The 24903-nt window shown below is 36.0% G+C and overlaps 2 protein-coding genes across 5 annotated transcripts in view; one reads left to right on the top strand and one right to left on the bottom strand.

Moving 5' to 3' along the window:
- LOC111051900 (nucleolar GTP-binding protein 2) overlaps positions 1-24903 on the top strand; it is a 140445-nt gene that overhangs the window by 88562 nt on the left and 26980 nt on the right. Inside the window, exon 1 of one of the 4 annotated variants that reach the window (XM_039440498.1) lies at positions 20606-20623. The exons of the other annotated variants lie outside the window; for them this stretch is intronic. The gene's annotated coding sequence lies outside the window, so the exon portion shown is untranslated. Of the gene's footprint in view, positions 1-20605; positions 20624-24903 lie in introns of those variants that run through there. 4 annotated transcript variants of the gene reach the window in all.
- LOC111060835 (tyrosine decarboxylase) overlaps positions 11561-24903 on the bottom strand; it is a 66913-nt gene continuing 53570 nt past the window's right edge. Inside the window, exons 6-13 of the mRNA XM_039440499.1 lie at positions 23992-24118; positions 22891-23072; positions 20411-20641; positions 18616-18781; positions 17275-17345; positions 15482-15759; positions 13351-13425; positions 11561-11978 (exon numbers count right to left, since the gene is read on the bottom strand). Coding sequence (XP_039296433.1) covers positions 11774-11978; positions 13351-13425; positions 15482-15759; positions 17275-17345; positions 18616-18781; positions 20411-20641; positions 22891-23072; positions 23992-24118 — 1335 coding nt within the window. The 3' untranslated portion in view covers positions 11561-11773. The remainder of the gene's footprint in view (positions 11979-13350; positions 13426-15481; positions 15760-17274; positions 17346-18615; positions 18782-20410; positions 20642-22890; positions 23073-23991; positions 24119-24903) is intronic.

The raw sequence follows: 24903 nt of genomic DNA, 5'->3' as shown, positions 1-24903 counted from the left end.
ACATTTCAAATTCGGTAATATATAAATCCATGAAATTTTAAGGGTGGATTCTTCATGGTATTGTTGATCTAGTAAAACAGAAATTTTCTGAAAAAGTCAATTTTTGAAAAAAAAATTCAATTCACCAAAAATAACTCAACTAAAAGTTATTTTTGGTTAATTTTAGTAAATTGAATAACTATCTTAAAAATTGATACTTTCAGAAGTTTTTTGTTCTACTAGATCAACAATACCATGAAGACTCTATCCTCTAAATCTCATGGATTTATCTTTCACCGAATTTGAAATGTTCTGTCCCAAAAATTTAAACTTTAGGCGCTCAAATCTCAAAAAGTAATGATCAGCGAAAAAATGTATTCCTGAAAAAACTTTTTCATTTTGATAGCTTGATGATATAAAAATTGAAAAACTCTGAAAAATATCACCGGTAGAAAGTTTATTTTTAGCGTTTGCACAGCCTCAATATTACATCAATAAACCTGTATCAGCTACCGTCTATAGAAGGCATTCATTGACAAGACAGAGGATCGGCAACGTTGTTCTCCTATCTTTCAACACTGCCATTAGAACGTGGACCTCACTATAGTCTTCCCTACTTATTTTAGTGTGTTTATTATTCCCAGTCCTTTTCAAATCTGACTAGTATGACCCGTGCTTCGTAACGGACCACCTCTGGGTTACCCCATGATAAGTATTTCCTTCTACTAACTATATCATGTAACTTACAAAAGGTTTGACTGCATTCAGCTTCCTATTGCGATCAATAACAATAAAACATGAAGGACAATTAACGCCCGATTTAGAAGGCCTTGAACCTGATCAACCTCTTAACCGGCGATCAAAGCTGCCGCCGAAAAATTCACCTCCAATCAAATTTATAGCGACTCAAATTCATTAATAAATTGTGTCTATCTATGACTACAGATTTAAGCCATTACAGATTCTTGTCTGTGCTATGACACAGAGACAAGAATGTGATACAGAAGTCGGTTCAAGGCCAAGGGCGTTGCAAAATATTTGATACCGAAGGCTAAAGCGTTGCAAGCTGCTTGGGAACGCTGTAATACCACTCATCTTGGGCGTATCTTTAGCGTAATTTTCAAGTCCTCTCGAGACAAGATCCTAGCTGGACTTCTGTACCAATTTTGAACATCTTATCTCAATAAGTTACACTAAAATCTGAGAAAATATTTTTATCAAATTAGGGAGAGAAAAAGTTTTGTGTTTATCCTATTGATTCTCTCCCAATCATTTATTTGATATTGTGATTGTGCAATGTAATAAAACACAGTTTTCGGGTGTATCTTTAAAGATTTTTCAAAATCCGTTCTTAGTGCACCTCCAGAAGGCCAACACTGAACATACATGCCTAATATGAACGTATTTGGTTCAGTAGATTATGATTTGAGTGAGTGAGTGAGTGGATGAGTCAGTGCCATTTCGCTTTTATATTGTTACAATGTAGATAGATAGGATACGACAATTTCGTGAGAACTATCATATCATATCATATCATAATTTCTTTATTCATAAATTTGTACAGTGTATACAATGAATAGTGTCATAAATATATATCTTTGATTAGATACAATTAAAAATAAAATGCATAACAAATAAAACATTTACAGAAAACAACAATACAAACATACAATACAATTCAACTCATAGGAGCTGATCTCATTCATTCAAATATTCATTTATATTATAAAGAGCTCTCCCAGTTAAATATCTCTTTAATTCCAATTTTAATTTATTTTGGGATTCAGCTCTTGTTGGATTCGCGTCGGAAGCTTGTTATAGAACTTGGCTCCTATGTATGTGGGCTTCTTCTTGTAGAACTCAAGTCTATTGCTTTGCAAATGTAAAAGTTTATCTCTGTTTCTAGTGCTGTACCTATGATTATGTCCTAACTTCAAAATATTTCCAAGATTTTCTTGAATACTCATAGATATATTGAAACAATTCTCCCGTGAGTCACGTCCCTACAACAATTACAATACATAGATATATAAAAAGAAACTATTTGGTCGGGACTTTTAAACATTTTAAAGATAATATCTTCACATACAATATCCCTAATCTATATAGATATACACGTTGAATATGTAAAGGTAATAACTCTAATATGTATAGATATACTGAACTAGAAGCGGGCTCTTTTGAACGAGAACAATGAGGGTACTGCATCAAGATCATGCATTCAAATTTATTCTTTGGAATCTCTCAAGTATTAGACAGTCACGGCTATTCTACGAATAGATATTTGGTAAGTGTCTAGCAGTCTATTCTTTGAATAGATTTCAATGTCTTAAACGTTCATGGTTATGATTAATGATTGACTGTTATGACGTTTTCTTCTTCGTCATATTCTTCTTCTTCTACTTCTTCAACTCTTCTTTATTCCTCTTCTTCTTCTCCACCCTCTCCTTCTTCAATTTCATCTCTCCCTCTTTCTTCATCTTTATCAACTCCTCTTTCAGCTCTTCTTCTTCTTTCTTCTTCTTCACCCTCTCCTTCTCCAACTTCATCTCCTACTCTTTCTTCATCTTCATCAACTCCTCTTCCATCATCATCTTCTACCTCTTCTTTCCTTCAACTCGTCTTCCTTCCTCTTCTTCTTCTCCTCCTCCCACTCCTTCTTCACCATCATCTCCTCCTCTTCCTTCTTCTCCACCACCCACCACTTCTTCCACCCCCATCACCTCCTATTTCTTCTTCTACAAGCTTTCTCTTTCACTTCTCTTCCTAATCAGCTTTCTCTTCCTAGCCTGCTTCTATCGATTATCTCCCTCAAGCACATTATATTGACAGACAATTCCGTGTCAGGGAAGAATCTCTTTCGCCAAGTTAAAAATTTCCTTCCTTTGTTCTCTCGCCGTTCCGGTTGGTTTTCTTTGTATTTGAATTCTGCGAATCTAAGATAATGATTTAGAATTAATCCTAGAATTCGTGACTGGTGCAATTTGTGCAACTCATTGCATTTGTGATTCAAGTTCTGTCAGTGTACATATGCCTGGGGCAAAGTTGGGGTTTTCCCATACAGAACTGCCATTTCTCTAACCCTTCACTTACTCTCTCTCTCTCTGTCTGACTGTCACACTCTCTTTTCTCTCTGTCTGTAATATTAAAATAATACGATATTTCTTCTTGTATACACGTAGGGGATAGGAAATTCACTTATGACGCATCATCACGTCTCAACTACTCAACTGATTGACTAGAAATTCTGCAAATCGATTCTCAATTCACCGAGGGTAGTTCTAGGCCTATTTTAAATTCTTCAGATCCTTAGTGGGTCCAGTTTGTCAAGTTTTTAATTAGACCCATGCGGTGCACGGGTTACCTGCTAGTCTATAATATAATAAAGGAAAGAACTGGCTTATACACGTAGGGGATAGGAAATTCACGAATGACGCATCATCAAGTCTCAACTACTCAACTCATTAACTTCACATTTTGCATATTGATTCCTAATTGACCGAGGATGGTTATATGCCTATTTTCAGTTCTCCAGGATTACAGTAAGCCAAGTTTTCAATTAGCCTCTTGCGGAGCACCAGTTACCTTCTAGTCTACAAATAAAGTAAACCAAAACAATCAACTCTCTCTCATTACATAGTTTATAATTATTATTAAACGAAAATCCCAATTAAATGCTGTAAACCATCCCGAAGACTTCTGCTACTGCAAATATTGACAACAGTGTAAACAGCTAGATGAAATTTCGATGAGCGCTACTATTCGAAAACTGACAGCCCGGGAATCAAACCCAGTACCTCCTAACTTATCTACACACCTCAACCACCGGTCACCCATACAACCACAGTCCCAAACTCACGTATCTCAACTATCAACACATCACCTATCTGACCATACCTAACACTATCCTTGAACTAATTTCTTGAACAGCACAGAAAATATTTGAATGAATTATATCATTGTTTTGCTACAGTGAGATAAACTCCACACTGTCACCACTCCTCATATACATCACAACTACGCTACCTATTTAAATAACGCTGACTAATTTCAATGAATCCAGTCATAAAATCAAAGTAAAATTCGCGTCAATCTGACAGTAAACGTGATCTATAACACCTTATGCTTCCCATTTTATCAATGGTGACAGAGTGAGGTGAATTGTGAATTAGCCTCAAACATTAACAGTTACAGTAGCGTAGAATGGTTGACAACTTTATTGTTTATAGGTTAGTGTAGCAAATATATTTCATTTAGTACTGCTATGATAAAGGTGGGCGAGCCCGTAATTTATTTAAACTCTGACCAAGCCTACATCTATGTAATTCAGTACGACATTGACAATATTCTTTTCAATTATCCTTCTATAATTCTATAAATATTTCCTTCTAGCAGGTAACTCTTGCTCCGCAGGGGTCTAATATTTAAATAAATCTGGTATGGCGCACTCATACAACTTTCCTTGCCGTTATGAAAATTGATCACCTGACGCTAGTGTTCCCGCGCATCTCAAGTCTACTATTCCAAGATCTGAGCCAGCTGGTGACAGGACAATAATTTATTTAATATTCAAATAAATCTGGTGTGGCGCACTCATACAACTTTTCTTGCCGTTATGAAAATTGATCACCTGATGCTAGTGTTCCCGCGCATCTCAAGTCTACTATTCCAAGATCTGAGCCAGCTGGTGACAGGACAATAATTTATTTAATATTTAAATAAATCTGGTGTGGCGCACTCATACAACTTTCCTTGCCGTTATGAAAATTGATCACCTGACGCTAGTGTTCCCGCGCATCTCAAGTCTACTATTCCAAGATCTGAGCCAGCTGGTGACAGGACAATAATTTATTTAATATTTAAATAAATCTGGTGTGGCGCACTCATACAACTTTTCTTGCCGTTATGAAAATTGATCACCTGATGCTAGTGTTCCCGCGCATCTCAAGTCTACTATTCCAAGATCTGAGCCAGCTGGTGACAGGACAATAAATTATTTAATATTTAAATAAATCTGGTGTGGCGCACTCATACAACTTTCCTTGCCGTTATGAAAATTGATCACCTGACGCTAGTGTTCCCGCGCATCTCAAGTCTACTATTCCAAGATCTGAGCCAGCTGGTGACAGGACAATAACGCTGGATACACACGAGATATAGTGAATGATTCAATAGAATCAACAGTTGCCAACAGTTTGCAATTAATCTCATTTTATCGAATTTCGAGCTTATTTTCAATTCTAGGTGAAAATGTTATTGGACATTAATTAATGAGATTTTCATGCTCAATCTTTTCCACTCGAAATTTTTCTTTTGAATTATATATGAGACCTGATAATTTGAAATCTAAAATCAAACTTTGCATAGATGGGGCGGAGCTCCTGAAAATTTTACAGATATGGGATTTGTGACAGTTGAGAGAGCTTATCGATGACTATTTCAGGTATGAATTTGATCAAAATCGTTGGAGCCGTTTTCGATAAAATCGCGAAAAACCCTGTTTTTGACAACATTTTCGCCATTTTAGCCGCCATCTTGAATTGCATTTGATCGAAATTGTTCGTGTCGGATCCTTATATTGTAAGAACCTTAAGTTCCAAATTTCAAGTCATTCCGTGAATTGGGAGATGAGATATCGTGTACACAGACACGAATAAGTGAATACACTCATAATATACACACACACATATACAGACCAATACCCAAAAACCACTTTTTTGGACTCAGGGGACCTTGAAACGTATAGAAATTTAAAAATTGGGGTACCTTATTTAATCACAGCATGATACAGTATCAACACATTTTGATACAGTATCATCTCACCTTGATACACAACACCATAATCAGATACAAAACAGGATAGAGCTATCTGCTTTGTTGAATGATAGACAAGGATAGCAATACCATGCTAATCAAATACTGCCATTATAACGTGGACCTCACTATAGAACAAGAACAACCACAACTTGATACAGTTTCAAAATAATACGATACAGTATCATCTCAACTTGATACAGTATCAACACAATACGATACAGTATCATCTCAACTTGATACACAACACCATAATCAGATACAAAACAGGATAGAGCTATCTGCTTTGTTGAATGATAGACAAGTATAGCAATACCAATGTTAATCAAATACTGCCATTATAACGTGGACCTCACTATAGAACAAGAACAACCACAACTTGATACGGTATCAACACAATACGATACAGTATCATCTCAACTTGATACACAACACCATAATCAGATACAACACAGGATAGAGCTATCTGCTTTGTTGAATGATAGACAGGGATAGCAATACCATTGCTAATCAAATACTTCCATTATAACGTGGACCTCACTATAGCAATATTAGTGATCGACATACCGACAGCACACTATAATGAGGTCCACGTTATAATGGCAGTATTTGATTAGCAATGGTATTGCTATCCTTGTCTATTATTCAACAAAGCAGATAGCGCTATCCTGTTTTGTATCTGATAATGGTGTTGTGTATCAAGTTGAGATGATACTGTATCATATTGTCGGTATGTCGATCACTAATATTGCTATAGTGAGGTCCACGTTATAATGGAAGTATTGATTAGCAATGGTATTGCTATCCTTGTCTATTATTCAACAAAGCAGATAGCGCTATCCTGTTTTGTATCTGATAATGGTGTTGTGTATCAAGTTGAGATGATACTGTATCATATTGTCGGTATGTCGATCACTAATATTGCTATAGTGAGGTCCACGTTATAATGGAAGTATTTGATTAGCAATGGTATTGCTATCCTTGTCTATTATTCAACAAAGCAGATAGCGCTATCCTGTTTTGTATCTGATAATGGTGTTGTGTATCAAGTTGAGATGATACTGTATCATATTGTCGGTATGTCGATCACTAATATTGCTATAGTGAGGTCCACGTTATAATGGAAGTATTTGATTAGCAATGGTATTGCTATCCTTGTCTATTATTCAACAAAGCAGATAGCGCTATCCTGTTTTGTATCTGATAATGGTGTTGTGTATCAAGTTGAGATGATACTGTATCATATGCTTCGTCGAAAAATAAACTGTGTAGTATTTCCACGCCCATTGATAACGGAAGTAACAGAATCCTTTAGTTAGTTTCACTACAAGCTGGCAGAGTTGGTTAAATGGGTGGAGTTTGGTGTTGTTAATAAGGATTGGTGCCAGTTTGAGTTGAGTATCACTCAGATAAAAAGTCAAGGTTGATTAAGGAATTCTGATGAAATAAATCGTTGTTTTATATCCATGAATGGTTCTTAGAACGGAACTAGGGCGTGATTTTACGTACGAAAATAATTGATCTTGAAAATACCTTTGAACGGTTTCGTTAGTTAGATGAGGATAAGATATCTTTGAAAAATAGAAAGAAAAATAAAAAATCTGGTGTGGCGCACTCACACAACTTTCCTTGCCGTTATGAAAATTGATCACCTGACGCTAGTGTTCCCGTGCATCACAAGTCTACTATTCAAAGATTTGAGCCAGCTGGTGACAGGGCAATAACGCTGGAGACACACATGAGGTCTGCTATCTCTTCATAGTTAATGATTTAATAGAATCAACAATATTTTGCAATTGAATAATCATATTTTTCGAATTTAAAGCTTATTTTCAATTTTAGGTGAAAATGTTACTGAACATTAATTGTAGAGATTTTCATGCTCAATCTACTCCACTTGATTTTTTTTGTTTAAATTGTATCTGAAGCTATCTTGAAAATTGGGAATCTATCTTGAAAATTAGTTAGAACTAGCAATTAATTGCTAGCTTCTATTCAATTATCAGGTGTATGCTCTCTTATACACTAATTCATAATTACTCTCAATATAGCTAAAATAAATCTGATGTGGCGAACTCACACAACTTTCCTTGCCGTTATTAAAATTGATCACCTGACGCTAGTGTTCACGCTCATCTCAAGTCTACTATTCAAAGATCTGAGCCAGCTGGTGACAGTACAATAACGCTGGAGACACACGAAGTCTGCTATCTCTTCATAGTGAATGATTTAATAGAATCAACAGTTGCCAACAGTTTGCAATTGAAAAATCACATTTTCTCGTATTTCGAGCTGATTTTCAAGTTTAGGTGAAAATGTTTCTGGGCATTAATTGTAGAGATTTTTATGCTGAATCTTTTCCACTTGAAATATTTTGTTGAAATTATATCTGAAGCCTGATAATTGGGAATCTAAGATTAAACTTTGCATAGATGAGGCAGAGCTCCTGAATTTTTTACAGATATCGGACGCGTGGCAAGTGGTCGAGCTTATCAATAGCTCAAATGCAGTGATGATAATAAATGAGCCTACTATTTAGATGGGTTACGAACCACTGGGAAGCCATTTGGATACTTATAATAATTGATATTTAATTTTTATATCATACTAGCCGTCAGGCTCGCTTCGCTCGCCATATCCGTCTAGCCAGGGGGCTCCGCCCCCTGGACCCCCGACTGGGTCGTCCGAGAATGAGATCAGCAGGCTCGCTTCGCTCGCCTGCATTTTTTATTTGAGCATTTTTATCATATGTTAGAACAATCCAGTCGGGGGTCCAGACTAAACGTCTGGCTAAACAGATATGGCGAGCGAAGCGAGCCTGACGGCTAGTAATATAATATTTCCAGGATTGAAGTAGCAGTGCCCAATCAATTTTTCCGCGATAAATGCATTCAAATCTTCAACTTGGTGCCAACCTAACAAAGTCAACTCAACTTAATGCCAACTTGACAAAATTATTAATTTAGTTGCCAGTTAACAACTATTTCGAGGAGGTACTCTATCTAGATTATAGTTCTATAGTAACATATGATATGGACATTTCAATTATAATTTAGAGATTGGGAGAAGAAGAATATACATGCTAAAAGACGAACTTTAAACCCTTAAAGTAGAAATATTGCCAAAAGATTTCTTAGTGCGCCTCTAAAGGGCCAACTGAACATACCTACCAAATTTGAACGTTTTTGGTCCGGTAGATTTTTAGTTATGCGAGTGAGTGATTGAGTCAGTCAGTCAGTGAGTGAGTGCCATTTCGCTTTTATATATTACCCTATATAGATTCATACATTCAATATAATATTAGCAGTTGTTCAAAGAATTATTCGTGAATACTTCCAAATATTATAGCAATATATATGGCTAAAACATAATCTTGAAAAATAATAATGATGGGCAAGGGATAGTATGAATATACAAGATCTGCTCAACCATTTGGTTTTATTTATAATACATACATCATGGTGTGTTTAACACAATTTGATAATGAATAATTATTGCATTTCCAAAAACATTTCGATCACCTCTAGGTGTCTTGAGTAGAATAATGGTTTTTTAAAACAAAACATGTAACTATACAGGATTGGTTCTTTCCAATGAAAACAGTACGAATATCGAATAAAATAAGGAATTAATTGAAATGTGTGAATACAGATTTTTTGGCTAGTAAGGAACAATCATTCTAATACAGTTCATCTAGTAAAAAACAATTTGAATACAGTAAGTAGGTTCCTCACATGTATCAGATTATCAAATATAAATAAAAAATAATGAAGTTAGTCGGTAGAAACATTGAAGATGAAGAAGAAAATGATTAAAATAGAAGAATACATTAAGTAATTAGCTCAAATAAATCAAATATCAATAAAAGAGTTAGGCTAGGTACACACCAGTTAGTCAAGACAAGATTAGTCACAATACTTCACATAGCTGCTTGTGACGCAACTCATACTGTTTAGTCATTGCAATTAGACATGTCTGCATAAGCAACTATGTGAAGTATTGTGACTAAACGTTTCTTGTCTTGTCTTGGCTAACTGGTGTGTACCTAGCCTTACTTGGTAGAACATTTATGAAGAAGTAAAGGGTTGAAATAGTGGAAAGAACAAGAAGTAGGAAATGAAGAAGAAAACTGAAAGAGTTATAATAAAAAAATGCCTCATTTGTTTCAAATGTTGGAGAAGAAAATAAGTAAGAGATGTGCCAGAAATTATAAAAACTCAATTTATCACATTTGCGAAGTTAAAATTTTGCTAGAATGTTGGATGCATAAAATTCATAGAAAGTAGTCCTATACCAATTTGAATATTGAGTTATCGAATTGAGTAATGCATTTTTGTAAGTTAGCCTGGGTGACGACTCTGATGAATAAAAATGAAATAAATAATGAATGGAAATAAAGAATGATATAATTATACTTTTATATGATTACAAACACTTAATAACATTTATTTCAAATAATTTTATCGTTTATTGTCATTTCCAGATCCATTGAGTATAATATATTTTTCCAATTATATAATTATCTTGGTCGTAGCATATGATTAATTATTCAGAAGTTGAATGTGTAGGCCAGGCCACGCCCCTTTCTATCTCATTGGCTCGCTCTCAACCAATCACAGTTCGTTTCTCCTCCATCAACTCGACTCAACCCTCCTTCTTCTTCATCTTTTGACTAGAACGGTTTTCTCTTTCTTTACAATTTTCTTCCATCGATTGAACATTAGAATAGAATTAAACTTATTGGCTCAATCTAAACCAATCACAATTTTTTTCCTCCTCAATCAATTTTAATCAACTCTCCTAATCCTTCTCCTTCTTCATCTTTTGACAAGATCGGGTTTCTCTCAATTTTATTTCCTCTTTTATCAGTTAAACATTAGCATAGAATTGATAATATAATCTAGTACATTTCCCGCTCTCAACTTAATAGTTTACATAAAAGTATACTATATTTTACTATACTAGTAAAGTAAACTATAAAGAAATATTTTTTCCTCAGGAAAGGTTTTCCTCTTTCAAAAACTAGATAGAACAGAGGTTGCGCCGAAGAAGATATCCCATGGTATATTATGTTAGTTTGTGATCAAAACTTCAAGTCGACTAGTGTCTATTTTTAGTGTTTTGTTAGGAGTGTAAGAAGGGCACAGTATGAGAGACTACCAGCGGCACATAGCTTCACCAAAAACAACTACTAGGACTATCGGCTTCAGTTAACACTCACATTTGCAACATAGACACCCTATACAATGTCTATTATTAGTGTGTTGTTGGGAGTGTAAGAGTGTAAGAAGGGCACAGTATGAGAGACCACCAGCGTCACATAGCTTCACCAAAAACAACTTCTAGGACTATCGGCTTCAGTTAACACTCACATTTGCAACATAACGGTCCTTTACCATGGCATTTCACCATAAATGATACAGTTTAATCTCAACTTGATACACAACATCATATGATACAGTATCATCTCAACTTGATATCCGACACCATAATTTGATACAAAACTTTGAAACTCGAATGAATTCTACAAACCATGCATATCTTATTATTATGTTATCTTTTCTCTATGGTATTATACCCATGTATACATTTACCCATTGATAGTTGCATAGCATAATTTGCTACATAACTGTCCTTTACCATGGCATATCACCATTAATGACATAGTATCAACACCCGTGATACAGTATCAACACAAATGATACAGTATCTACCCATGTTACAGTATCATCTCGATACACAACACCATAATTTGATACAAAACTTGCAAACTTTGAAAGAATTCTACAAACCATGGGATATCTTCCTATGCTATATTTCCTCTATGATCTTACCCCTCCAATTTATATTTTCACTATGATCTTACCCCTTATCACATCTCCACAACCAACCAATCATACACTACTGCATCTCATCTCTCTAGCCAATCACAAGCCTCCATTCTTCCAACCCATCAAGCCTCGGCCAATCAGCGATCGTTCTACTCCTTGCGCTGTGGCTGGGGCGTGGTCGACCTTCGCGGTGACCTTGAGCCGTCGTTGTCAGCTGATTTGGAGGACAAACAGCTGTTGTTGTCCTGTTGACCTTCAGGCGAGAGCGAAGGTGACGCCGATGACCTTGAGTGACTCGGACTGCCGCTCTCGCGACGCGTGTTCAGGCGGACCATTGTGTCTAGGTGTCGGAATCTGTGAACAATAAATTGGTAATCTATTCTATAATAAAGGTAAGAACTGGCTTGTACACGTAGGGGATAGGAAATTCACGAATGACGCATCATCACGTCTCAACTACTCAACTCATTAACTTGACATTTTACATTTGCATATAGATTCTTAATTTACCAATGATGGTTATAGGCCTATTTTCATTTTTGTTAATGAATTACTTTGATTGATTGAGTACTTTATTTATGTAGATTACAATATATACTGGCTTATACACTTGTATACAATAGCTTACAATACAGCAAAGTTATAGATGAATTTACATAATATAGACTAAGAAAATAATTATTGAACTGTATATGATGAAAAAGCATTTTGTAATATAATAACTATAGATAATAATCATATTGTTATGCATCTACATAAATTGGCGGAGCTTTGGACATATCAATGTCCATTCTTCGGAAAGAATGTTAAAAATATCCTCCCCACTAACTCTCTACCAAATCCCCACTAACTCTCTACCAACTCTCTACTTTGGGAGAGGAATAGCACAAGGTTACCTTATATTTACCGAGGATGGTTAAAGGCCTATTTTCAATACTTCTAGATTATAGTAGTGGAAGTTTTCAGTTTGTCAAGTCGTCAATTAGAAACTTTGGAGCCTGGGATACCTTCTAGTCTAAAATAATGTAATACAGGGAGAGAAGATGTAAGAATTTGCATATTCACGTACATGGGATAGGAAATTCATGTCATTTGTATATCGATATTGGAGACGAGTTTGTGTCAAAATTAATTTGAAATCGTGTTGTCTGTATCAAGTTTGGTGGGTGATTTGATACTAAAGTGTTTGTATGAAATAAAAAGTCTAAGAAATTGTCAAAACCACAGAAAGACCGGTTTCGGTTGTTACACCATTGTCAATCTTTGATAAACCTGATTATCAGGTCTTTCTATCAATGTCTGTGGTTTTTGACAATTTCTTAGTCTTTTTATTTAATATGAATAATTACCACAATATCAACTTCTCAACTACACAAAAAATGTTTCTATAAATTTTAGTGGGGGATTTGATACGGAAGAGAGTTGTTTGTATCAAGTTAGGTGGGGGATTTGATACGGAAGTGAGTTGTTTGTATCAAGTTTGGTGGGTGATTTGATAAGGAAGTGTTTGAATCAAGTTTGGTGGGGGATTTGATACGGAAGTGAGTTGTTTGTATCAAGATGGGTGGGGGATTTGATACGGAAGTGAGTTGTTTGTATCAAGATGGGTAGGGCATTTGATACAGAAGTGAATTCTTTATATCAAGTTAGGTGAGGGATTCGATATGCAAGAGAGTTGTTTTTATCAAGTTTGAATTAAATATGAGATTTGTGAATAATAACTTACCTGACTGGTACCTTGCTAGCTCCAGTGTCGTCGTTTTGAAAGAGGAAAGCTAGTGGCCAGCTGATCCAAGAGGCACTGAAATTCAAACAAATATTACATTTTAATTAATGAAAAACGAATATGAAAATTAATACTTGAAATTGTATTCAAAGTGAGAAGGAAGTTGAATAGTACAATTAAGAATCTCTATCTTTAAGTATTATCCGGGTCCTCCCGTGTTATCGGATGGGCACGTTAAACTGTCGGTCCCGGCTGAAGTATGACAGTCGTAAGGCCCATTGACGGCTTAAATTATATATTCAGGCGGTGGGACCTTCCCGCAAGGAACTCCCACCAACAAAAGCCATACGAATTTACTTTTATCCGGGTCCTGTAGCTTTGCCTATTGCCCGTTGAAAAAACATGGAACATTTTTGAAAATGTATCTTTCCATAAGCAACAGATGCTCTTTTGTATCTTCTCAAAAGCAACGTGTTGCATCCGAAAAGATACACAAGGAGCTTCAATGTATCTTTTCATTAGCAATTAATAGATGCTCTTTTGTATCTTCTCAAAAGCAACGTGTTGCATCCGAGAAGGTACACAAGGAGCTTTAATGTATCTTTCATTAAGCAACAGATGCTCTGTTTCCATCTTCTCAAAAGCAACATGTTGCATCCGAGAAGATTCAAAAGGAGCTTTTTGGAGTTAGGTCTTTTTAGCACAACACAGTCTATAAGCTGACATTCGTTCAACATACTCATTCCATTGCTGGTGATACGTTGCAACTCTCTCATTCATGAAGAATCTCTGTGTGTAGGGAGCTTCCTCCATCTAGGGATCTAGGGTCTCGGAAGCCTGATGTTTTTGCAAAGCCGTGAATATTACCCCGCCAACCGTACCTTGCCAATATGCCGTTTCAAAGTAAGGGAGGCAAAGGGCACGGGACGCATACTGTAACCTCATAAACAGTAAATAAATAAATATTTTATTGGTCATAAATATTTCCAGAAAACATGGACCATGTCAGACAATCAAAGACAAGTGAAAATGAATTTACTTCCTATCATGGGTCACTGGCGAACATGTTCGCGACTGTTGCAGTGTGAATTCATTGCATACTTTATCCCTTAGACTACCAAATAGGGTCTATGAAGCTTGTACCGTTAAATACCAAATCAATTTTCATTGCGATAATGTGTCCCAATACAAAAAGAACATGATAAAATGAATAAAATTCAGTAAATAGGTTTGCAATTTCAATTTAACATGTTATTATTGGCATTATATGAAGTAATTCACTTACTGTCAACTCAAAATGACATTGCAAATTACATTAGAACAGCTTCATTCACGCACAAAACCAGCATGAGAGCATAAATAACCTCAATTCACAATAATATGGCGATCAGATGGTTCTAAACAGCTGATGTATTTTACACAATAGACCCTAGACTACAGCTGGGATGCATTGCTGTGTAGTTTAGATGATCTATTCACCCACTGGGATTCGATGAACCTCTATTGGGAAATTTTGTCCCAGTTGTAGTCTGAGGTTGGCCATTTCTGCTGGGACATATTGTCCCGTTGGTATTCTAAGAGTTATACACCAATTTATTTATTTATTTATTAGAACAGTCACAAACACGATATTTGGAAAGAGAAACAGGCAATTGCCCAAAACTTCTTCAATTCCTTGATTTTGGCACATAAATAGTCCAAAGTGAGGTTAAGTTTAAAATTTCTGTTTTCACCAAAGATTAACACTCAGAGAATATGTATTCGAGATAAAACTGATGAATTTTAAATTTCGAAGGGTTGATAACAGCCGGAAATAACACTAAACAATCCGAAAGTTTCAATAATATTGAAATAAACTTGAAAATTTTGAGCAGAAAAATTAAAACTACTATCACTGCAACTATCAGCTGTATTGATGTATTAATTTCCAAGAGTTTATGAATATTGAATTTGAAATTGTATTTTAAATTATTCAATTGTATTTAAAACAATATTTTCTGTCATGATTTGTTTGCTTTTGTAATTGAATATGTGAATAATGTCAACCTGTTATAGGATAATTTTCTAAAAAGCATCTGTATCAATACAAAAAAATTAAAATTGTAAAATTGAATTTAATGTATCAACTCACAGTGGCGTATGCACGGTGACCCCACTTCCGTTCTCGCCCTCCTCCTCATCCTCTTCCTCCTCCTCCTCGTCGACGCCATCCTGACTCACACCACCTCCCCCGGGGCAGCTGCCACCCCTGTGCTGGCTTCCGTGCCTCCTGGGGCCGGGCAGAGTCTTTGCTATTTTGGGGTTGTAGATCTTGGGGTCGCTCACCATGCGGACAAAGAAGGACCGTTTGTAGGCCAGCAGGTTCTCTCTGCGTTTGCGTTCTAGTTCGAATACTTCATCGCTGTTTTCCTAAAGAAAATAATTGGTTTATCTATAATATAATAAAGGAAAGAACTGGCTTATACACGTAGGGGATAGGAAATTCACGAATGACGCGTCATCACGTCTCAACTGATTAACTTGAAATTTTGCGTATAGATTCTCAATTGACCGAGGATGGTTATAGGCCTGTTTTAAATTCACTGATATTTATGATTGATACAAGACTTTACGTTAGTTGAGGTTCCTTAAATTCTAGTTTTCTTGAGGTTTGTTTGTGTAAAATGAAATGTTTTCCTCGATTTTGAACGTGTTCTACTTTATATTTTAAATTTTTGTATTGTGTACCATACGTTACTTGTTACAGAATAGTTATTTGTGCAACTAGTGCGCAATGTGACAGTTTGCAGCACCGAAAGAAACGTTTACGCCCGAGCCGTAGGCGAGGGCGGAATGGTTTCTTGAGTGCAGCAGAGGAACTTTGCGCACGTATTTCACATTAAGTTTTTCCTACAGTTACCATTGAATATGAAAAGTGGGTAATTATGGGTAAAATTGCCTGAAATGCATAAAATGTTTTTCTGTGAAATTTTATTATTGATAAAAACCTTAATCCTAAAATCCTAAAGTCCTCGTTGTCGTTGGTTATAATATATAATGAATAATAATTAGCGCGTTGTGCTTGGTTGCACCTCTGCTCACTATAGCAGCCACAGCAGTCACTGTTACCAACTTCATTTTGATTTTGCTGCACTGATGCTCCATATAACCTACTAAGTATTTTGCGTTGCCATGTTGCAAATCTGGAGTGCAGAAAAATTTTTCCCGCACTAGAGCGGAAAAGTGATTCTTTGCGTTCTGTAATCAGTGCAGCAATGGCCACTTTTCAACGTAACTGTAGGAAAAAGCTTATTCTGCAACATACAATCATGAAAATAATCAGTAAAAGAATAGCAGAAATTAGCAATAGCTATCTTTTATTCAACTGAACTCTAGCAAAGCTTAAACTAATGGCTGGTTTCTAGTCCCTAGATTATGGTTTTTATCCAATCCATCTATCATTAATCAATGTATGTACGACATATTTATATTGTAATCTACCCACTGGATTCCAATCTATTATTTTTACTCAAGGAGAAACTACATAAATATAGCGAATCTTCTCTCATTTTCCTCCATCTTCTCATTCTCTCACTCCACTGAATGTTTACGCGTTGAAACGATCCACCAATTGCAGACGAGGTCTAGACTGAGTCACTCCTCCTAGATCCCACTATTCGCTTCTGATTGGTCGAGCCTATTTCATGTGACTAGTTCTCAACTCTGCCACCAGATGGCAACAAATACAGGTTTAAGGTACAGTACCTTATACATTCTTCTTCTTCATCCATTACCCACACTTATGGGATCGATGACGTTGTGCCCAGAGCGTATAGAATCAAAACAAGTAAATATATTTCCCATTTGAACAAAAACAGTCACAGCTAAAAACTGAGGCAAAAACAATTGATCTGAAATTGAGAAAAGAAATTCAAACCGTCTTACTTGTTCTTTTTCAATGTTGAGTGACTGAAGCAGCTCTGATGCAAACTCAGTTATCACTTCCCAAGCATGTTCTGTAAAAGATGAACATGGAATATTTAGAACAAATTCAAGGTTCAAACTGTGAGCATTTTTCAAATGGGAAGTATTGGTATTGTTTGTACGGAATATTGACGGCCGACCAATTAACATTTGGAATATAAATAACCTTTATCATGGGATAAAATGCTATATTTTCTCTGCAACACCACAATATGATACAGTATCATCTCAACTTGATACACAACACTATAATTTGATACAAAACTTTCAAACTTTGAATGAATTCTACAAACCATGGGATATCTTCTTATGCTATTTTTACTTTCCTTGCCCTATTACCGTAGGTAAGGAACGTATTGCTTTCCGAAAAAAATTAAGGTACCCCACTTTCTAAATTTCTATACGTTTCAAGGTCCCCTGAGTCCAAAAAACTTGTTTCTGGGTATTGGTCTGTATGTGTGTGTGTGTGTGTGTGTGTGTGTGTGTGGTGTGTGTGTGTGTGTGTGTGTGTGTGTGTGTGTGCGTCTGTGTACACGATATCTCATCTCCCAATTAACGGAATGACTTGAAATTTGGAACTTAAGGTCCTTTCACGATAAGGATCCGACACGAACAATTTCGATCCAATGCATTTCAAGATGGCGGATAAAATGGCGAAAATGTTGTCAAAAACAGGGTTTTTCGTGATTTTCTCGGAAACGGCTCCAACGATTTTGATCAAATTCATACCTAAAATAGTCATCGATAAGCTCTATCAACTGCCACAAGTCCCATATCTGTAAAAATGTCAGGAGCTCCGCCCCATCAATGCAGATAGATTCCCAATTTTCAGGCTTCAGATACAATTGAAACAAAAAAAATCAAGTGGAGTAGATTGAGCATGAAAATCTCTACAATTAATGTTCAGTAACATTTTCACCTAAAATTCAAAATAAGCTTTAAATTCGAGAAAATGTGATTATTCAATTGCAAATTATTGTTGATTCTATTAAATCATTCACTATGAAGAGATAGCAGACCTCATGTGTGTCTCCAGCGTTATTGCCCTGTCACCAGCTGGCTCAAATCTTTGAATAGTAGACTTGAGATGCGCGGGAACACTAGCCTCAGGTGATCAATTTTCATAACGGCAAGGAAAGTTGTGTGAGTGCGCCACACCAGATTTTTCTCTATATCCCCACAATATGATACAGTATCATCTCACCATAATTTGATTCAAAACTTCCAAACTTGGAATGAATTCTACAAACCATGGTATATCTTCTTATGCTATGTTTTCTCTATGGTGATAGGCCTACTCACCGACATCATAACTAGTTGCGTTCTGGGCTGTCGCGCAGAACCGGATGACGTATTTGTCGTGTACCGATGCTGGCACCATGTGTATCTTCCCGGAACCGTTGATGTTACTCAGCAATTTCTCGTTGAGTTTGTCGGTGCCTCTCAGGCGGAAACAGACCAGGCCCAGCTGCTCAAACAGGGGGAATTGTGTTAGGATTCAATCACAATAAATTACTTACATCTATAATATAACTAGCCGTCAGGCTCGCTTCGCTCGCCATATCCGTCTAGCCAGGGGGCTCCGCCCCATGGACCCCGGACTGGATCGTCCAAGAATGAGATCAGCAGGCTCGCTTCGCTCGCCTGCATTTTTTCATTTTTATCATATTATAATAGGACAATCCAGTCGGGGGTCCAGACTAAACGTCTGGCTAAACAGATATGGCGAGCGAAGCGAGCCTGATGGCTAGTAATATAATATTCCCAGGATTGAAGTAGCAGTGCCCAATCAATTTTTCCGCGATAAATTCATTTAAATCTTCAACTTGGTGCCAACCTAACAAAGTCAACTCAACTTAATGCCAACCTGACAAAATTATTAATTTAGTTGCCAGTTAACAACTGTTTCGAAGAGGTACTCTATCTAGATTATAGTTCTATAGTAACATATGATATGGAAATTTCAATTATAATTGAGAGATTGGGAGAAGAAGAATATACATGCTAAAAGACGAACTTTAAACCCTTAAAAACCACCCTTAGAGTTAAAATATCGCCAAAAGATTTCTTAGTGCGCCTCTAAAGGGCCAACTGAACATACCTACCAAATTTGAACATTTTTGGTCCGGTAGATTTTTAGTTATGCCAGTGAGTGAGTGAGTGAGTGAGTGAGTGAGTGCCATTTCGCTTTTATATATATAGATAGATAAAGGAAAGAACTGGCTTATACAGGTAGGGGATAGGAAATTCACGAATGACGCATCATCACGTCTCAACTACTCAACTCATTAACTTCACATTTTGCATATACATTCTTAATTTACCGAGGATGGTTATCAGGTACATTTTTTAAGTTCTTCATGATCTCAGTAGGTCAAGTTTTCAGTTTGTCAAGTTTTTAATTGAACCCTTGCGACGCACTAGCAGGTAACTAGTCTCAAATTTGTTGAAACTCTTCCAAACCTCACCTTATCCTATTTTTAACTATATTAAATAAATTTGGACTGTTTATAAATTTCGTTTGAACTACATTAAATCATGTTAAACTTCATGTAAACCTGGTTTTGGCTTTCCTTAATATTCTTAAACTTGATCTAAACCTGGTTTGAGCTTGCCTTTACATTGCTAAACTTCATCTAAGCCTGGTTTGAACTTGCCTTGAATGGTCAAACTCTATTGGTTTGAACTTTACTTGAAATTGTTAAACTTCATCTAAACCTATTTTGATTTTGTCTTTACATTGTTAAACTTCATCCAAACCTTGTTCAAGCTACATTAAACTAAATTAAATGAACTTGAATTCAATCTAAACCTGGTTTGAACCTGCTTGTACATTGTTAAGCTTCATCTTAACCTGGTTTGATTTTGCTTTAACATTGTTAAATTTCATCCAAACCTTGTTCAAGCTACATTAAAGTAAATTAAATGAACTTGAATTCAATCTAAACCTGGTTTGAACTTGCCTTAAAATTGTTAAACTTTATCTAAACTCCTGGTCATCTACTCATCTCACCCCTGGTCATCTCTCTGCTCATCTAAACCTGGTTTGAACTTGCCTTAACATTATAAACTCAATGTAAACCTGGTTTGAACCTACCTTAACCTCGTTGCACACCTCAAACCTCGCGTCTTTTCTGACCAGTTGCTCGAACTGTTTGGCCAGATTGCAGTGGTGCCTGACATACGCCTGCAGTCCACTAATGCCGTAGCTTCGCATCACAAACCAGATCTTGAGCGAGCGAAAGCGCCGACTCAGCGGAACGCCCCAGTGGCGGTAGTCGATGGTCGAATTGCTGTAGCCGTGTTGAAGGTAGAGGGGGTCCACCACCTGTCAAGTAGATTCAGATTCAAGTAGTTAATTATCGCACTATTTTGATGTTTTTAAACCATAGTGCCGGTTGAAAATGGACTGACAAAGTTATAAATGAGGAGGTATTCCAGAAGGTGGTAGAAAAGAGATCTCTCCTAAATTTTCTCAGTGACATACGACATTCTTGTATTGGACACATAAGGCATTCACGTCAAGTATTCTAGAAGGTACAGTTGATGGACAGAGGGGTCGTGGAGACCCTGGCTACAGGCTGTGCAAAGGCTAAAAATAAACTTTCTACTGGTGATATTTTCCAAAGTTTTTCAATTTGTATTTCATCAAGCTATCAAAATGAAAAAGGATTCTCAGGAAAACATTTTTTTTTCGATCATTACTTTTTGAGATATGAGCGCCTAAAGTTCAAATTTTTGGGACAAAACATTTCAAATTCGGTTAGAGATAACTCCATGAAATTTAGAGGATGAATTCCTCATGGTGTTGTTGATTGAATAGAACAAAAATTTTCTGAAAATATCAATTTTGATAAAGTTATTCAATTTACCAAAAATAACTTTTTTGAGTTATGTTTGGTCATTTTTAGTAAATTGAATAACTTTCTCAAAAATTAATATTTTCAAAACATTTTTGTTTTATTCAATCAGCAATACCATGAAGAATTTATCCACTAAATCTCATGGATTTATCTCTTACCGAATTTGAAATGTTCTGTCCCGAAAATTTGAACTTTAGGCGCTCATTTCTCAAAAAGCAATGATCGTAAAAAAAATGTTTTTCTGAGAATTTTTTTTATTTTGATAGCTTGATGATATACAAATCGAAAAACTTTGAAGAATATCACCAGTAGAAAGTTGAATTTTAGCCTTTGCACAGCCTTTTAAGACAAATGACGAAGGATCTGGGTGCTATGAGCTTTGTACAATGGAAGAGAGTAGCAATGGACAGATTTGGATGGAAGGCTGCCAACCAATCAAACGATTGAGCTTTAAAAAGAAGTGCCGGTGCACAAAAGTCGGTTAAATTTTAACCATGATTAATATTCCATGTGAACCAATCAGAGAAGCCATCTTTTCATAATCGCCTTCTCTGATTGGTTCTTGTAAAGTTAATCACGGTTGAAATTTAACCGGCTTTTGTGCAACCGGGCCATAATCTTTAATTAATTTATTACTTTAATCGATTAATTACAACAGAGTGGAAAAATAGAAAGTGAGGTTGTAAAGAAGGAAAGAGAAGTGGAATGAGTTTGGTAGAGAAGTAGATGTGCAAGGAGGAGGATGATGGTGAAGGAGAAGGAAAAATAAGATTGAGAAGATGATGAAGAGAATGATGTTGAAGGGGAAGGAGAAGAAAGTGATGAAGGAGATGAAGAAGGAGATAATATAAGAAGGCGAAGGAAAAAATATTATTTTCTCAATCATAATGATGAAGGGGAAGGAGGAAAGGGGAAAAAGTAGAAGAAGAAAAATAAGAAGACAAAGGGGAAAATGAGATTGAGAAGATGATAAAGAGGATGATGATGATAATGAGGGGGAAGGAGAAGAAGAATAAAAAGAAAATGATGATGAAAGCAGGGGAAGAACAAGAAAAAGAAGAAGATGATTATGATGATGATGATGAAGACAGGGGAAGAAGAAGAAGATGATGTAGATGATGACGAAGATGTAGATGAAGAATAAGGTGATTAAGAAGAAGAAGATGAACAAGAAGATGTAGTAGAAGAAGAAGATTATTTATAGATTTATTTATTTATTTGTTGATATAACTACAAATCATATGAATATGATTGGGATAGAACAGGTATAGCCCAAAACTTTTATGTTCCCAAATTTTTAAAATAATAAAATGTCCGAAAAAATAGGTTATGTTCTTACTGAGAAAGTTAAAGTTCAAAGTTCTGTCCAAAAATATATATGAGCTGGAAATTTTGAATTTAGAATGATTAAAATACCAAATTATAGTCAAATATTGCACTTAATATCACCGCACTTTGAATAAATTAAGTTATTTCAGAAAATTTTGAAGCCAAAAATATACACACAACCTTCCACTAGGCACAGCTGTAGTAGAAGAAGAAAAATAAGATGATGATGATGATGATGATGATGATGATGATGATGAAGACAGGGGAAGAAGATGATGATGAAGACAAGGGAAGAAGAAGGAGATGATGTAGATGATGACGAAGATGTAGATGAAGAATTAGGTGATTAAGAAGAAGAAGATGTAGAAGAAGAAGTGTAACTGACCAGTGCCGAAGTGAGCCTGATCCTGTCTCGCACCCACATGGTGGAGCAGTCAAAGTTGACCAGCATCCATTTGTTGAGATTGGTGTTGAAAGAGTCGGCCCAGTGGATGCCGGCCAGCAGAGGCTTCAGTTCCGGGCAGATGAATGCATTGCCAGCATAGGCCGCGTCCACGTGGAGCCATACTGGAAGTGAAGGTGAAATTACATTAATTTAATAGTGTAATGAAATTACATTACATTTTCAAGTCGACGGTTTGGCATTTCTCTTAGGGTCATTTGCACAGTGACAGTTTAAACTAAATTTCATTTTAAACTGGATTAAATCCATGTCAAGTCTCGTTTGTTATAATGTGTTTCATTTTGAGTTTAAGCCAACATCTGATTAAATCGAGTTTAAGCTTTGACTGTGCAAACGGCCCTTAATGTTTAAATGTTTATATGTTTTTATGTTGCGCATTTACGGCGAAACGCGGTAATAGATTTTCATGAAATTTGACAGGTATGTTCCTTTTTTAATTGCGGGTCAACGTATATACAAGGTTTTTGGAAATGTTGCATTTCAAGGATAATATGAAAGGAAAAAGGAGCCTCCTTCATACGCCAATATTAGAGTAAAAGTCAGACTATAGAATTATTCATCATAAATCAGCTGACAAGTGATTACACAGATGTGTGGAGAAGCCAGTCTATTGCTGTATTTCCATAAGGTCTATAGTTTCAATCAGGTACTTGTGAATGAGAATACTGCGTGAGGTCTACTGTTCACAGAACTCTATTATTCATCATAAATCAGCTGACAAGTGATTACACAGATGTTTGGAGAAGCCAGTCTATTGCTGTATTTCCATAAGGTCTATAGTTTCAATCAGGTACTTGTGGATGAGAATACTGCGTGAGGTCTACTGTTCACAGAACTCTATCATTCATCATAAATCAGCTGACAAGTGATTACACAGATGTGTGGAGGAGCCAGTCTATTGCTGTATTTCCATAAGGTCTATAGTTTCAATCAGGTACTAGTGGATGAGAATACTGCGTGAGGTCTACTGTTCACAGAATTACTAGTATTTTGATACATCACTCATAATAGGGAAAACGGTACCTGCAGGGAATTTGGAGCAGACAGGTCCGATCTCCTGTAGGTTGTCGAAGGAACAGCAGGATGTGGTTCCCAGGGTAGTGGAGACAAAGAAAGGGATAAGACCCATAGCTTCGTCCTCTTCCATTGCCTGTAACAGACATAAAGAAAGGTTTGTCAGAAAATTTTGTAAACAGAAATTGTATGAAAGGTTCAATTTACCAATAGTTTTTGATGGATTATCACAAGGTGCTGGCTATAGTTGTCAACAGGTATAGTGACGTCCACGTTATAATGGCAGTGGAGAAAGATAGGAGAACAACGTTGCTAATCCTCTGTCTTGTCAATGCCTTCTATAGACGGTAGCTGATACAGGTTTATTGATGTAATATTAACTGTTCATTCTCGTTTAAAATAAACAATTATATTTTATCAAGCAGGAAATTATATTTTCCAATAATTTCATAATGAATTTTCATAATCAAGATGAAATATTCTGTTAGTTGATTATTAATTCTTCATTGTTGAAAGACGATCTGGCAACAGAGCAAAGTGAGAATGAGAGAGAGAGAGAGAGTTTCATTTATTTACAATACAAATGAGACTAATGTAATAACATTGGTAGATAAAATAATAAGGTAGTCTTTGTGTTATTTTTCTTCCAAATTTGTAGGTGACACAGTCCAAGATAAGGTTAGAATTTCACATATACAATTTTTATAATATTATTTTTAATGCGAAATAAACATGAAAACGCTAGAGATAGAGCTATCAGCTTTGTTGAATGGTAGACAAGGATAGAAATACCATTGCTAATCAAACACTGCCAGTATAACGTGGACCTCACTATAGAAGGGTTTGAATTTTTCCAAGGGTTTCCAATGTTGTAAAATAGTTTAAAATGATGAAACTTAGAACCTGATATGCATTAACAGG

This window comes from Nilaparvata lugens, chromosome 14 (assembly GCF_014356525.2).
Source record: "Nilaparvata lugens isolate BPH chromosome 14, ASM1435652v1, whole genome shotgun sequence".
Lineage (NCBI taxonomy): Eukaryota > Metazoa > Arthropoda > Insecta > Hemiptera > Delphacidae > Nilaparvata > Nilaparvata lugens.
The sequence above is the reverse complement of the archived record's forward strand: the minus strand, read 5'-3'. Positions and strand labels throughout refer to the sequence as shown.